This window comes from Brachionichthys hirsutus, unplaced genomic scaffold (assembly GCF_040956055.1).
Source record: "Brachionichthys hirsutus isolate HB-005 unplaced genomic scaffold, CSIRO-AGI_Bhir_v1 contig_1480, whole genome shotgun sequence".
Lineage (NCBI taxonomy): Eukaryota > Metazoa > Chordata > Actinopteri > Lophiiformes > Brachionichthyidae > Brachionichthys > Brachionichthys hirsutus.
The window spans coordinates 24,545-35,993 of record NW_027180592.1 but is presented as its reverse complement, the minus strand read 5'-3'; the positions used below and the strand labels follow the sequence as shown (position 1 = coordinate 35,993).

The 11,449-nt window shown below is 40.2% G+C and overlaps 2 protein-coding genes across 3 annotated transcripts; one reads left to right on the top strand and one right to left on the bottom strand.

Annotated features, from left to right (window-relative positions):
- Nucleotides 1–421: 421 nt before the first annotated feature.
- LOC137916072 (palmitoyltransferase ZDHHC15B-like) lies at nt 422–4,331 on the top strand. Its single transcript, XM_068759192.1, has 11 exons — nt 422–539; nt 930–956; nt 1,058–1,152; nt 1,259–1,379; nt 1,631–1,700; nt 1,986–2,018; nt 2,095–2,215; nt 2,375–2,507; nt 2,674–2,800; nt 3,080–3,198; nt 3,868–4,331. Exons 1-11 carry the CDS (start codon nt 422–424, stop codon nt 3,906–3,908), a joined length of 1,005 nt encoding a protein of 334 aa, XP_068615293.1. The 3' UTR covers nt 3,909–4,331.
- An 11-nt stretch (nt 4,332–4,342) lies between these two features.
- On the bottom strand, nt 4,343–11,436 carry LOC137916073 (uracil phosphoribosyltransferase homolog). 2 transcript variants are annotated; one of them, XM_068759193.1, is made up of 8 exons: nt 11,415–11,436; nt 10,931–11,243; nt 10,039–10,081; nt 9,893–9,962; nt 9,628–9,690; nt 8,316–8,477; nt 7,063–7,161; nt 4,343–6,320 (listed from the first exon to the last, which is right to left on the bottom strand). In XM_068759193.1, the coding sequence occupies exons 2-8, from the start codon at nt 11,149–11,151 to the stop codon at nt 6,214–6,216; spliced, it is 765 nt and encodes a 254-aa protein (XP_068615294.1). In that variant the 5' UTR covers nt 11,152–11,243; nt 11,415–11,436; the 3' UTR covers nt 4,343–6,213. The 2 variants fall into 2 exon arrangements, with proteins under 2 accessions (XP_068615294.1, XP_068615295.1); XM_068759194.1 differs by having other exon boundaries at nt 10,931–11,152; nt 11,415–11,423.
- Nucleotides 11,437–11,449: the final 13 nt, after the last annotated feature.

Below are 11,449 nucleotides of genomic sequence, written 5' to 3'. Positions count from 1 at the left end.
AGAAACTTTTTGTAAAAGAAAATTGTAACCCAAGAATGATTCTTCCTACTTCCTATGGTATGAATGTAGACAGATAAATATCAAGTAAATGAAAGAAATACCTTGTTCTTGTTGAAAAAGACAGCTGATAAATATACCCATGAATAATATCTGTTCAATAACTTGGAAATGAATCCATGAGTACGTCTGCATATGCTCAGCAAAAAGTAATTGCATACTTATACTCAAACATATATAATATAATTTAATATCTAATAGTTACTAAGTTATAATATATTATTATTCTGATACTGAAAGCACTGATTCCTTCCAGGACACCGGTCTGAAAACTGGAGCCTGTTAAATCGCTCACCGATGTCACTGATGGATAAGATACAGGAATAATAGTCGAGCGCAGAGCAGCGCAGCGGCTCGTTGAAATATGGCTCTCTCCAGGGGGTTGCGATGCTGTCAGCGGGTCTTCTCTTGGATACCTGTCCTCATAATAACCTCCGTGGTGCTGTGGTCATATTATGCCTACGTCTTTGAGCTCTGTCTTTGTGAGTACGACAAATCACAATGTCGCCTGTTGTTATTGTTGCCGGTTTAACTGCGGACATCGCAGATTGCCGCACAGCGGTGTTGACCAAAAAAAAAAAAAAAAGGTTGCAGAACTAGCAAGAGGAGCTAGCAAAACAAAGCGGAAGTTGCGAAGGCAGTGCGCCTTTTATTTGGACTAAATAACGTTTGAAAGGTGCCAGTAAATGATATTTTTCATTGATGCTTGCGTTTAGAGGTCAGTTCATACAAAGACCGGCCCGTTTTACCGCAGCCTGTAATCGGGCTCGTTGTGTTAGCCCGCATGTGTTGATTTAAAATGTTCGCCACATTGCTGTTCTTCCCTGGAAACCGGCGTTTACCGTCGATTTGTTTTTTTGTATTTTTTGCAGTTACAATCAACAACACATTCGAGAAAGGTGAGCTACACTTGTAAATCGTCTTCCGCATGCCGTGCGCGTTGATAAACAGTGCGTGCATTTTGTTTGTTTTGTCAACAATGCTGTTATTGTTCCCCCAGTGGCTTATCTACTGGTGTTTCATGTTTGCTTTGTGATGTTCTGCTGGACTTACTGGAAGTCCATATTTACCCCTCCGGCCTCACCATGCAAAAAGGTAAAATGGAACTGCTTCCTGTGACAGGCTGAACAGAAAGGTGCACAATAAGTGCATTATGTAGACCCAAATGTGCTGCTCGTCACGGTGGACGTGTGTGTTCTAGTTTCAGCTCTCCTACTCAGACAAGCAAAGATATGATTTGGAAGAAAGGTCGGACGACCAGAAACAAATACTCTTTGAGATTGCAAAGACGCTGCCCATCGTTACTCGAGCGCAATCTGGAGGTACATGCTGTCCTGTAAAGGCAATTCATATATGTTATGATACACGAGTTAATATTATATAAAATCATATCTGAAAGCCAGGTTAATCGCTCATCAAGCACATGATTGTCATTCCCAGCCACAGTAATCGATCGGTGTATCTCTTTCATTAGCGCTGATGGGTATTACTAGCCTATTAGCTAGCCTTACTACGTTAATGCTAGTCTCTGCTCGCGTATCACTCATTCATCTGAACCATCTTCATTTCTCAGCTATCAGGTTCTGTGACCGCTGCCAGGTCCTGAAGCCTGACCGCTGTCACCATTGCTCAGTATGTGAAACGTAAGTCACTCTTTGCTCCTCAATTACATTCAAAACACTTTATTTCTCCCCCAATTTAAAAAGCAAGCGTTTTGAGAGACTACTCACAGCACGGGGATATTAGCTGAAATAATTAGAAGGTGTTGCTTCGTTGGCCTCTCAGGATCAGTATGTTAATGATCGGGTCAGAGCTGAGGTCTACCAGAAAGACGACATTTTGATAATACTGTACTATTGAACGTATTATTGACACAGTTGCTATCTTGTCATGAGGACGTGCATAAACGCATGCTTTTCCTTTTAAAGATGTGTATTGAAGATGGATCATCACTGTCCCTGGTAAGTAACGCCGTGGCTGCATTTCCCTCCTGATGCAGTAATTTTGTTCTGATATTAGACTTTCGTTTTGTTTTAGGGTGAACAACTGCGTGGGCTTTTCCAACTACAAGTTCTTCCTGCTTTTCCTCACCTACTCTATGTTGTACTGCATATACGTTGCAGCAACAGTCTTTCAGTATTTCCTCAAATTCTGGGTGGTGAGTGTCATTATTGTGAATTATCTAATGATTGATTGTGACTTCCACAAAGTCACCAGGATTGCCTATTTACAACAATAGAGAGCCTTTTTCACAAGTTGTATCTTTTTAAGTTCCTGCTTTTCTCAGGGTTCGACTTCTCTTGTTTCTCTCTCCCAGGGGGACTTGCCAAACGGGCGTGCAAAGTTCCATGTCCTCTTCCTCATGTTTGTGGCACTCATGTTCTTCGTCAGTCTCATGTTTCTCTTTGGCTATCACTGCTGGTTGGTGGCCAAAAACAGATCCACCTTAGGTGAGGGTTTATCAGGGAGACCCCCGGCTTTCTTCTTATTGGGCTAATCTCTCACGTCCTAAATTACATTTCAGTTATTTTCTAGGGGAAGTGTTGTGTTGTGAATATGTTTCCTTTGTACAAGTAGATGTAGAAATTGGAAGCATCCCCTGTTTTTGATTTTCAGAGGCCTTCTCAGCGCCAGTTTTTGTCACTGGACCAGACAGAAATGGCTTCAACGTTGGTTTACACAGAAACCTGGAGCAGGTTTTTGGAGAGAATCGCAGATTGTGGTACATTCCTGTCTTTACGAGGTCAGTAAGATGCATAATTGTTTGAGTGTCTTTTCTCTTTCCAGTTTTTCATGATTGGTTCGTTGTCTTGTATTTGAAATGCACCTTGGTAATTTATAGATTTAGCTCTAATCTTTAATCATCTGAATGATTCTATAATATAGTTTCAAAGGCAAGATATTATGGATCTTTCTAACTTCCTGAGGCGGAGTTGATGAACATTTAGTGGCTTTATTAACATTATTGGTCCGCGTTTCGTAACCTGCTTCCGTCCTCTTTTTTATGAAATGAACATGTCAGCCAAGGGAATGGGCACTACTTCCCGCTGAAGAATCTGAGCGCCGAGTCCCACGACCCGTTATTGGCTCATGAGAATATGTGGGAGGAGTCAGAGGAAGGCTCTGAGCAAGAAAGCCTGGGTGAATCACTTCAATTTTGCTATAACCAGATCTATATGTCCACTATAGATAAAATATAACACATATACCATAAAAAGTTGTGTATACATTTTATTGGCACAACCAAAACTGGATTTTATTTTTCATTTTTGGTTTCTTGTCTTTCCTCTGAACGTTCTGTTTTTCTGCACAAACAATACTTTCCCAAATACCCCAAAAATGTGAAATTGTACCCACTTTAAACTGAAATATAATCAGTAAGGTTAATTTAAAAAAAGTATAAATTCTAAGTCTCTTGTTTGTTGTCTCTTGTGTTCTTCCTAAATACTGTAGTTAAATCAGAATAAATCTGATCTGACTCTCCATCACACTCCGAACTGGAGCTTTTACTGCCTTTGTTGCGTTTTATTTTTTTTTATTGTCAAATAATATCACCTGGTTTAATTTGTAGTCACTTTATTTCTACAAGTTACTAAAAAAAATCACCATCTAGCGGCCACTGTGATGACGCACTTCCAATCTAACAAGCAACAATGCTCTCTCCATTGCTGTGTTTGTAATGCATCTATAATATTGTGCTACCATCTGGTGGTCGTGTGTAATATAATGTCACAAATCATTATGTGAACAGAATCTCTGATGAGCTCTCCAGTAAACATGCTGACATGTGTTTTCCCTCTTTCTTTCCAGTTGAGGACCAAGACCCTTCGGTTTCACTTGAGATGGAGTAGTAATTGTAAGGACTATTTAAACACAAGGCAAATGCATTCCAAATCGTGGGGACGTTCAGTGAAACACTGAAGGGGGGCCAAAGACCTGCGTTTGGATTTACATGACCACTTTTACATGTGCGTGTTTTACAGAATGATGAGGAACTCCGTGAACGACCAGTAATGTCACGCCTCCTCGCTTGTTAAAAAACAGTATTTAGTTTAATTCAGAAAAAAAAGTCAAATATTAACTCACGCCGACATTAGTAAAGTGTTGTATATTTATGTACAATTTTAACATTTTGTACTTTACTCGAGTCCATTTTCTGTTCATTTATGCTTTATGTTCCACCATGTGTTGGTGGAAAATATTATTCTTACTCCACGATATTGATTTTGGTTACTTCATTTAATTCACAGATTGTGATTGAGTATAGCTAATTTGTCGAGTTGATGAAATTGAAAATAAATAACATTCAAAGGTATTCTTGTATATTAAGCTACCCAGCAGTTTAAAAATAATTAGTTCCATCTTTACCACCGGCAACTTGAACAGATTGTCCCATTTCAGCAGATTCATATTAGTGGGTCATTCTGCACTTTTTGATTTGTTACTTTAAGTGTACTGTATTTCAATGCTAATACTTTTGTACTTTTACATGACATTACGGTTTTGAATGCAGGACTTTTTCCTTGCAGCAGGGTATTTTTACACTGTAGTACTGCTCGTTTTTTTCTTCTACCACCACTCCACAGAATGCTATTTACTGTACAGTGGGCCACATCCCGGCACTGGCCTCTGAGGGATTACAAATTGCCGTTAACTGGGAAGTCTCTGTCCAGCACTGCATTTACTGATATTTTATACGCCTCTCGGTGCTGGACCGAGAATCTGTGACTTAGCGCTTGCCTTATTAATATATTTATTCCTGTGTTTGTGGGAGTCCATTTCTCCAGAGAATGTATCCAGCACCTTGTTTGTGAATGGCCATCAGTTTGGCCACCTATTTACGAAAGAACCTGTCATATTCTAATACAGCTACTAATAACAAGTAATACAGTAATACCTTTTGAGTTATGAACTCGGCCCAGGAACGAATTAAACTCGTAGGTCAAGGTATTACTGTACAAACAGTCATTTGAAACTTTGCTTCACTGCTGCAGCTTATGTTTAACGACTGCTGAAATTCTAACCAGAGCGGTTATTGGAAACATATTTTTTTTACGTTTGTGCCACATGAGGATACTGCACATCGTAATTGTCTGATGCAGTGGTCATCTTGGTATATTTATAACATGTCGTGACTTATAACTGTGGCGTACTGTGCTAGGAGAGGTCTATTCGTCTGCATGAACATGCAGATATCTACATGTATGTCCAGACTGATCTTCATCCACTGGCTGGTTGAGGTCAACAGTTCCCCGCAGTATGATGATCTACATTTATATATTCTGGAATTTGTAATCCCAGTGAAATGGATCCTCATCAACTGTTGAAACATTTTTTTTATTTATTAATTTGCCCATTTATTCAGTAAGAGGTCAAAGTTGGACTTTTTTCACATCCTAATAAAAATCCTATTTAATGAGATCTGATTTTCTGTAACGTCGGGGAGGCCAAATAAACAAGTCCATGGCTGTGAAGTTTGTATCATGACATACACAACTGATTAACTGTCGTTTTTATCTGAGGTATAATTCCGTGTTTAATGTAGGAAACATTGGAGAAGATGTGGATGTTGAGCGTCTCCTCATGCAGACTTGAGTCCATTAATCATAATGTTCCAGCTATCTTCCTGTCTCGTTTACTTATTCCTAACTGCGGCAGATGGCGTCTGTATGTTCAGCTCAAGTGACAAATTAAACTACCGAAGCAATTTACATCCATCAAAGAGCACCGTATTTATAAAATATGATCTTCAGCCCAGTTTGCAGACTGTGGAGTTCAATACTGCCACAGTACATCTTGGAGATAAATAAATACGAGTATGTGATTGTGGCACTTATTTTTCCAAACCACCCACAGTATTGACACAGTTTCAGTTGCCGTTCTGAAATACAACAAATATAAATTCTTTATTTCCCCATCAGTTGTCACATGCAAAATAAAACGATCCAAGTTTAGCGCTCCCTGATTCCGTCTCGATTTCTTTCTTGGACATGATGTATACACAGCAAAAACATAAATACAGTCAATTAAAATAATTGTCATCGTTGGTATAGGAACTTTGGGGCTAAAATAACAGCGATCGGCACAAAGAGAACATTATATAAATTTAACAAGATAAAATATGACTCGGATCTTGTTCCTCAGGTTGTCTTCAGTTTAGTCGGTGCCAAAGTACCGCTGCCCAAAGTGTGTCGGAGCCACCGAATTAACCTCTGTTGTCAAGATGGTGATATCTGGGAACTCCTGGATTATAGATTTGGCTCCTAGGAGAAAAGAAAGGCTTTGCATGTTGGATGATGTACTGAAAATACTCAATATACTGCTGCTGACACAAATTAGGTACTCTTCTGTGTTAAGTTCCATACATATAATGTAGTTCTGACATTAATGAACCCCCCCCCCCCCAAAAAAGGAAGAAAACCATGTAGACTTTCCATGAAATAACATTTTCAACTTGCTGATCGGATGTTCTTAATAAGCTAAATCAAAGTGAGACCAAGTTCAGATCATGCTCAGCGTCGCTGTGTATACAAACAGCAGATCACTTATTCCTCTTCACATGCCAACAGCTCGTCTCGAGGTTGATGAGAACGGAAAGTCTGTGGGGGAAGCGCTTATAAAACTTCACGGTGACAATATCCTACGCATTTAATTATTGCTTTTATGGAAATCGGCTCAAGGGGTGAACAAGAAGGCAAAACTAAACAAATGAAGATGCTAATTTGATAATATTTGCAAACTGACTTGTCCTAAACCAGAAGGATCCCGGATAATCCCATAATGTAGAGTGTTTACATTTACAATATCTAAGGAGGTATTCATCCAAGACAAAAACATTATTTGCTATTTTGGGAACTAACTGAAGTAGACAGCTGAGCCTCTGAATAATATTGTGCTTATGAGCAGTATATCATATAACAGAGTGCTACAACAGGAACAGGGATAGACTGGAGGCTGAAATGTAAGCGCCGGCTCAGCTCCGTTTGCAGCGAGCTGGTGGTTTACCGTGAGGCGTGGAGAAGAGGCTGAGGAGGATAATGTGTCTGGGCTGGACTCCATGCTCTAGCAGAACCCTCACTGCCTCAATCACAGTGTTCCCTGTACCTGCAGACATAGAAAATTAAAGGTTTGTTCCTTTTACAGGATGAAAAATGCCCTGATGTCCCCGATGCTAGCGTCTAAAACGGGAACCGCGATGATTAACCTGTTGGCGAGTCATTTGTTCCACCACTCTGACATAGAAGCCCCAAGGTCAAAGCGCTCCAGCTGTGTGGCATTGCTGCTTGCATCATTAACAAGCAGGGACCCATCAGTTCTGAGTGCAGTGGGTGCACACCCACATTTATAGACATAAGAGTGCAACACCAGTCTTTCCCCTTTTAAAGCTCATCAACAAAACACTTTGCAATCCACCAAAAATAATAAAATAAAACTTACTGTGACCTCCAGTGCTTTCATCATTGCTGCTCAAACTAGTGCTTTTCCTTTCAGAATCCAGAAATTGATTTTTTTTTTGGGTTGAGATAAGGACTCAATTTGAACTGTGTTTTTTTTTTTAAGAGGTCTAAGTTGTTTTTCAATTTGGTATTTCAGTTTCTTTCTTAAATGACACTTGCTGGACTGACTGTAGGCCAAAGGCTCACTGCACAAATTAAAAACAAAATGCATTTTATTTATAATACAATTAGACATAACTATGAGAGATAAGACTGGCTTTAACTTAGTCACAAATGTCTGTAGAATTTCTGAATGCATGTTTACAACTGTGGGCCTAAAACTACTGCCCCTAAGAACATATTTCAAATAACAATTCCTCTGGTCTCAAAGATACAGCCAACAAATTTGAAGTCTATCGGAAGTTGAGAAACTCAGAGAAGAGATGGATATTACATTTTAAATAAAACATACCATCCACCCTGGGAGCTGTGATATATATATTTTTTTAAATGAGCATGAACATGCTGCTTTGTGACATTAGGAAACCAGGGCTATTAAGATACTATTTTTTGCTGGCCCTCATTATGCTATTCAGCAGCTTGGTGGCTATCTCAAAGGCAGTGTATAATTTCCTTCATGAAAGCTATAATTATTAGAACAGCGTGAATGTGCCGCTATGATGGGGAAATGCAGACGTGGTGGTGTAGGACAAAATGAATAAATACATGCTACCGCTTTCCGTTTCCACAAAAATAGATGCGCTCCTGAGGGCAGTAAATTGGAGTCATCAGCAAGATAAACTGTCCCCCTCGGTGACTTACTAAGGATCGGGTACATGAGCAGCACTTTTCTTCTGTACACATCTGGAGGGAATTTGGCGTAGTAGACTTTGGCTTTCTGTGTCTCCTCGTCGCTCTGGATGAGGATCTTGCCGATCCGAATGGAGCGGCAACAGTCACGGAGACCCTGCTCCATGGCCTCCCCTGTGTGGGGACACAGCAGGGACTGAAATGTTTTCTTTTTAATGAACCCGTCGGCAGCGACTGTCAAAGGCTTTCACACGATGTGTTTGTAGGACTATCAATGACATGGATCATGTCTCGCCAGTGTTTACACATCACTTGTTTGAGACAGGAATCAGCACAGGGTCACTGATTATTAAGATATGAATGATCAGTGATGCTTCACTTCCCTCAGGTGTAAGCGACATGCCGAATACTGAACGAAATATAATTGAGACCTTTTTGACTCCAAAAACATGATCAAACTGTTTTCTTATTTGGGAACAGTCGATTTGATTCTGCTTGTCAATTCTGAAAATCAAAAAAAACACAAACATTTAGTAATAAATATTTTTTTTTTTTGCTGAACACAGACAAAATCATCAATTGCCACTTTTATGAGTATATATGAAACCCTAGATGTCGATCAAAATGCAACTGTGTCAATTTTCCCTGCACAATTACAGGTAATTGTTATTAACAATTGCCTTCCCATACATTTAAGCTCAACACACGGTGCCCTCAAGGCCTAGTAATGAGTCATTTTACATCCAGAGGACATGCTGGGGGGGCACCATGCAGAGAAATAATAACATGCATTATAGCCTGGATCGGACAATCTCAATTCTTTTTTTTTTTAATGTCTGCTTTTCAAAGATGTTGTCATGACAACAATAAGTAAGACCTCAATGCAGCCCAACATGTCGATTAGCAATTGACTTAGATGTGTGATGCAGTATTCGAGCGACACTATGTACTCATCTTTTTACATTTCATGCGCAAGTTTTCTGGTCATAGAAGAACGAAAAAAATCTTTTTTGCAATTACTGCATTATTAAATAAGAAAAAAGATGAAAGGAGAGAAACACTGACTGCATTACTTTCATAGATGATGCTTTGAAAAGGTACAGTATTTTCACCCTCTCAAGGTCCCATATTCTACAAAATCTTTTGGTATTTGTCGACAGCTCACCAAAAGCATAAAATTCAGAGCCAGAAAAGAAGGATAAAAATGTGCAGAGCAGAATGTACAGCATAAAGGTGAATTCTATGTGCATGGAAGTCAGGATACATACAGGTGCAAAAGAAAAGACTTGAGTTTCATCAGTGAGCGACAGCAGCTGCGACTTACCGCTCCTCATTATACTGACTCCACAGTTGCCTCTTTCAAACTTGACACCTTCATACTTGTGCCCTGAGTGAAAGAATGAAATGGGTAAATTCAGAAATATAGCTGTTCTGAGCAAATCAGTTCGAGGTCAAATATGGGAGCCATTTATTTTTGGATTTATATTATCATAATTGTTCCATTTGTTCCAGAGGGCTCTTATAGGTTGCAGCAAAGAGTTCAAAAGGTAAACCGGAACTTTTTTTTTTTTAGAGTAAAAGTTGCTTGCCTGTTGGTGTGGTCACAGTGCACTCTGAATAGGGGAGCTGATTTAAGCCCTCTTCAACGACTAGTCTGATCTGTTGTTGGAGAGAGAGAAAGCTTAGAGCCGGTGGTTTATAACCACACAGAAGTACACATGGGCCAAAATCTTACCAGTCGATCAGCACAAAACACAAAGTCTCCTCTGCTTGTCGTCCTGAAGCAATGGATATAAACATTTAGTTAAACAGCTTAAACTTTACTTACATTAAAAGAGGGAATCAGCAAACCCACATTCTATTTCTGGTTATGTGCCTAATTTCTCATCACACATGGAGTTGGGATACAAAATTATTCAACCCCCATTGCATCTTAGATTGATTGTCAAAATGCACTGTTTATCAGCAGTTTGCAATACTTACAAAATATATACTACAAAAACAGTTTAAAAAGCTCAACAAAACTGATTACCAGCCGTTTCACTCACGACAAAATTCTTTTACACGTTTTCAGAAGGTCATTGCAGAAAAACAGTTTTTATAAAATGCTAGAGATGCTTGTCCTTAAGGGGTTGAATCACTCTGACGCTGCATGAGACAGGAAAGGCAGCAACTGGTGTTGTATTTGGGGGGGGGCAGTTACAACAGTACAACTACTGCATTAAACACTTCTTGCGTGATTGTGATTATTGCTGGACATAATACACCATGTAAGTTGAATTATAAATGTATGGCACTGCCTAATACCGACCACTTCTTTCAATTGTTTTACTTTACTGCATGGGAGTACTTTAAATGTATTTCTTAGATGTGTACCATTATATATATATATAAAAAAAAGAACCTGACATTTTATCTTCCAATGTTTTATTGGACTGGAATCCACGCTCCAATCAATCAGGTGGGTGGATAATGTCAGACACATTGACATGTGACAACCAAAGACAGCTTAGATGCCCTTGTGATGACCTACAATAATGTAACATTTGAAGTATAACATCCTTCATGTTTCCTCTCAACACCTCTGGGTTCGTGGATGCGTGAACATGGCGGAGCGGGGGACTCACTTGTCTCTGATTATTGTCTGTAACTCCCGGATCTGGTCGTTCAGCGGAAGCAGTTTGAGCTGCGGCCCCAGGCTGACCGGCTCTAGGGCGGCATCGGTCGGCTCAGCGTCGGCCAGCAGCACCGCCGGCACGCTGTCGCTGCTGTTCGCAAACCGCACCTGCTTCATCGGATGCTCTTGCCCACTGTTGACATTGCTCAGTTGCTGATTGTGACATGGCATCCTGAGGAAGAGGTGAAGGGTCTTCCCTTGAAGCTGAAGCTGAAGCCAGGTGGCGTTTCCCGACCGAGCGACCCAACTTACTCGACGTTTGCCTGTCCGACAAAGGAGACAGCGTGTCGTTACTTTAGCATCCACCGCGGCTATCGCGTGAAATTATCCCACTCACGACGCTAGCACACATTTACAACACCCAACAACGCTGCATCTTAATCAAAGAAACGGCTGTTAAAGCGACACAAACGTGTCGAGTCGCAGCTACTTACTTGCTAGCCTTGACAGTGACACTGACAGCGTTGCC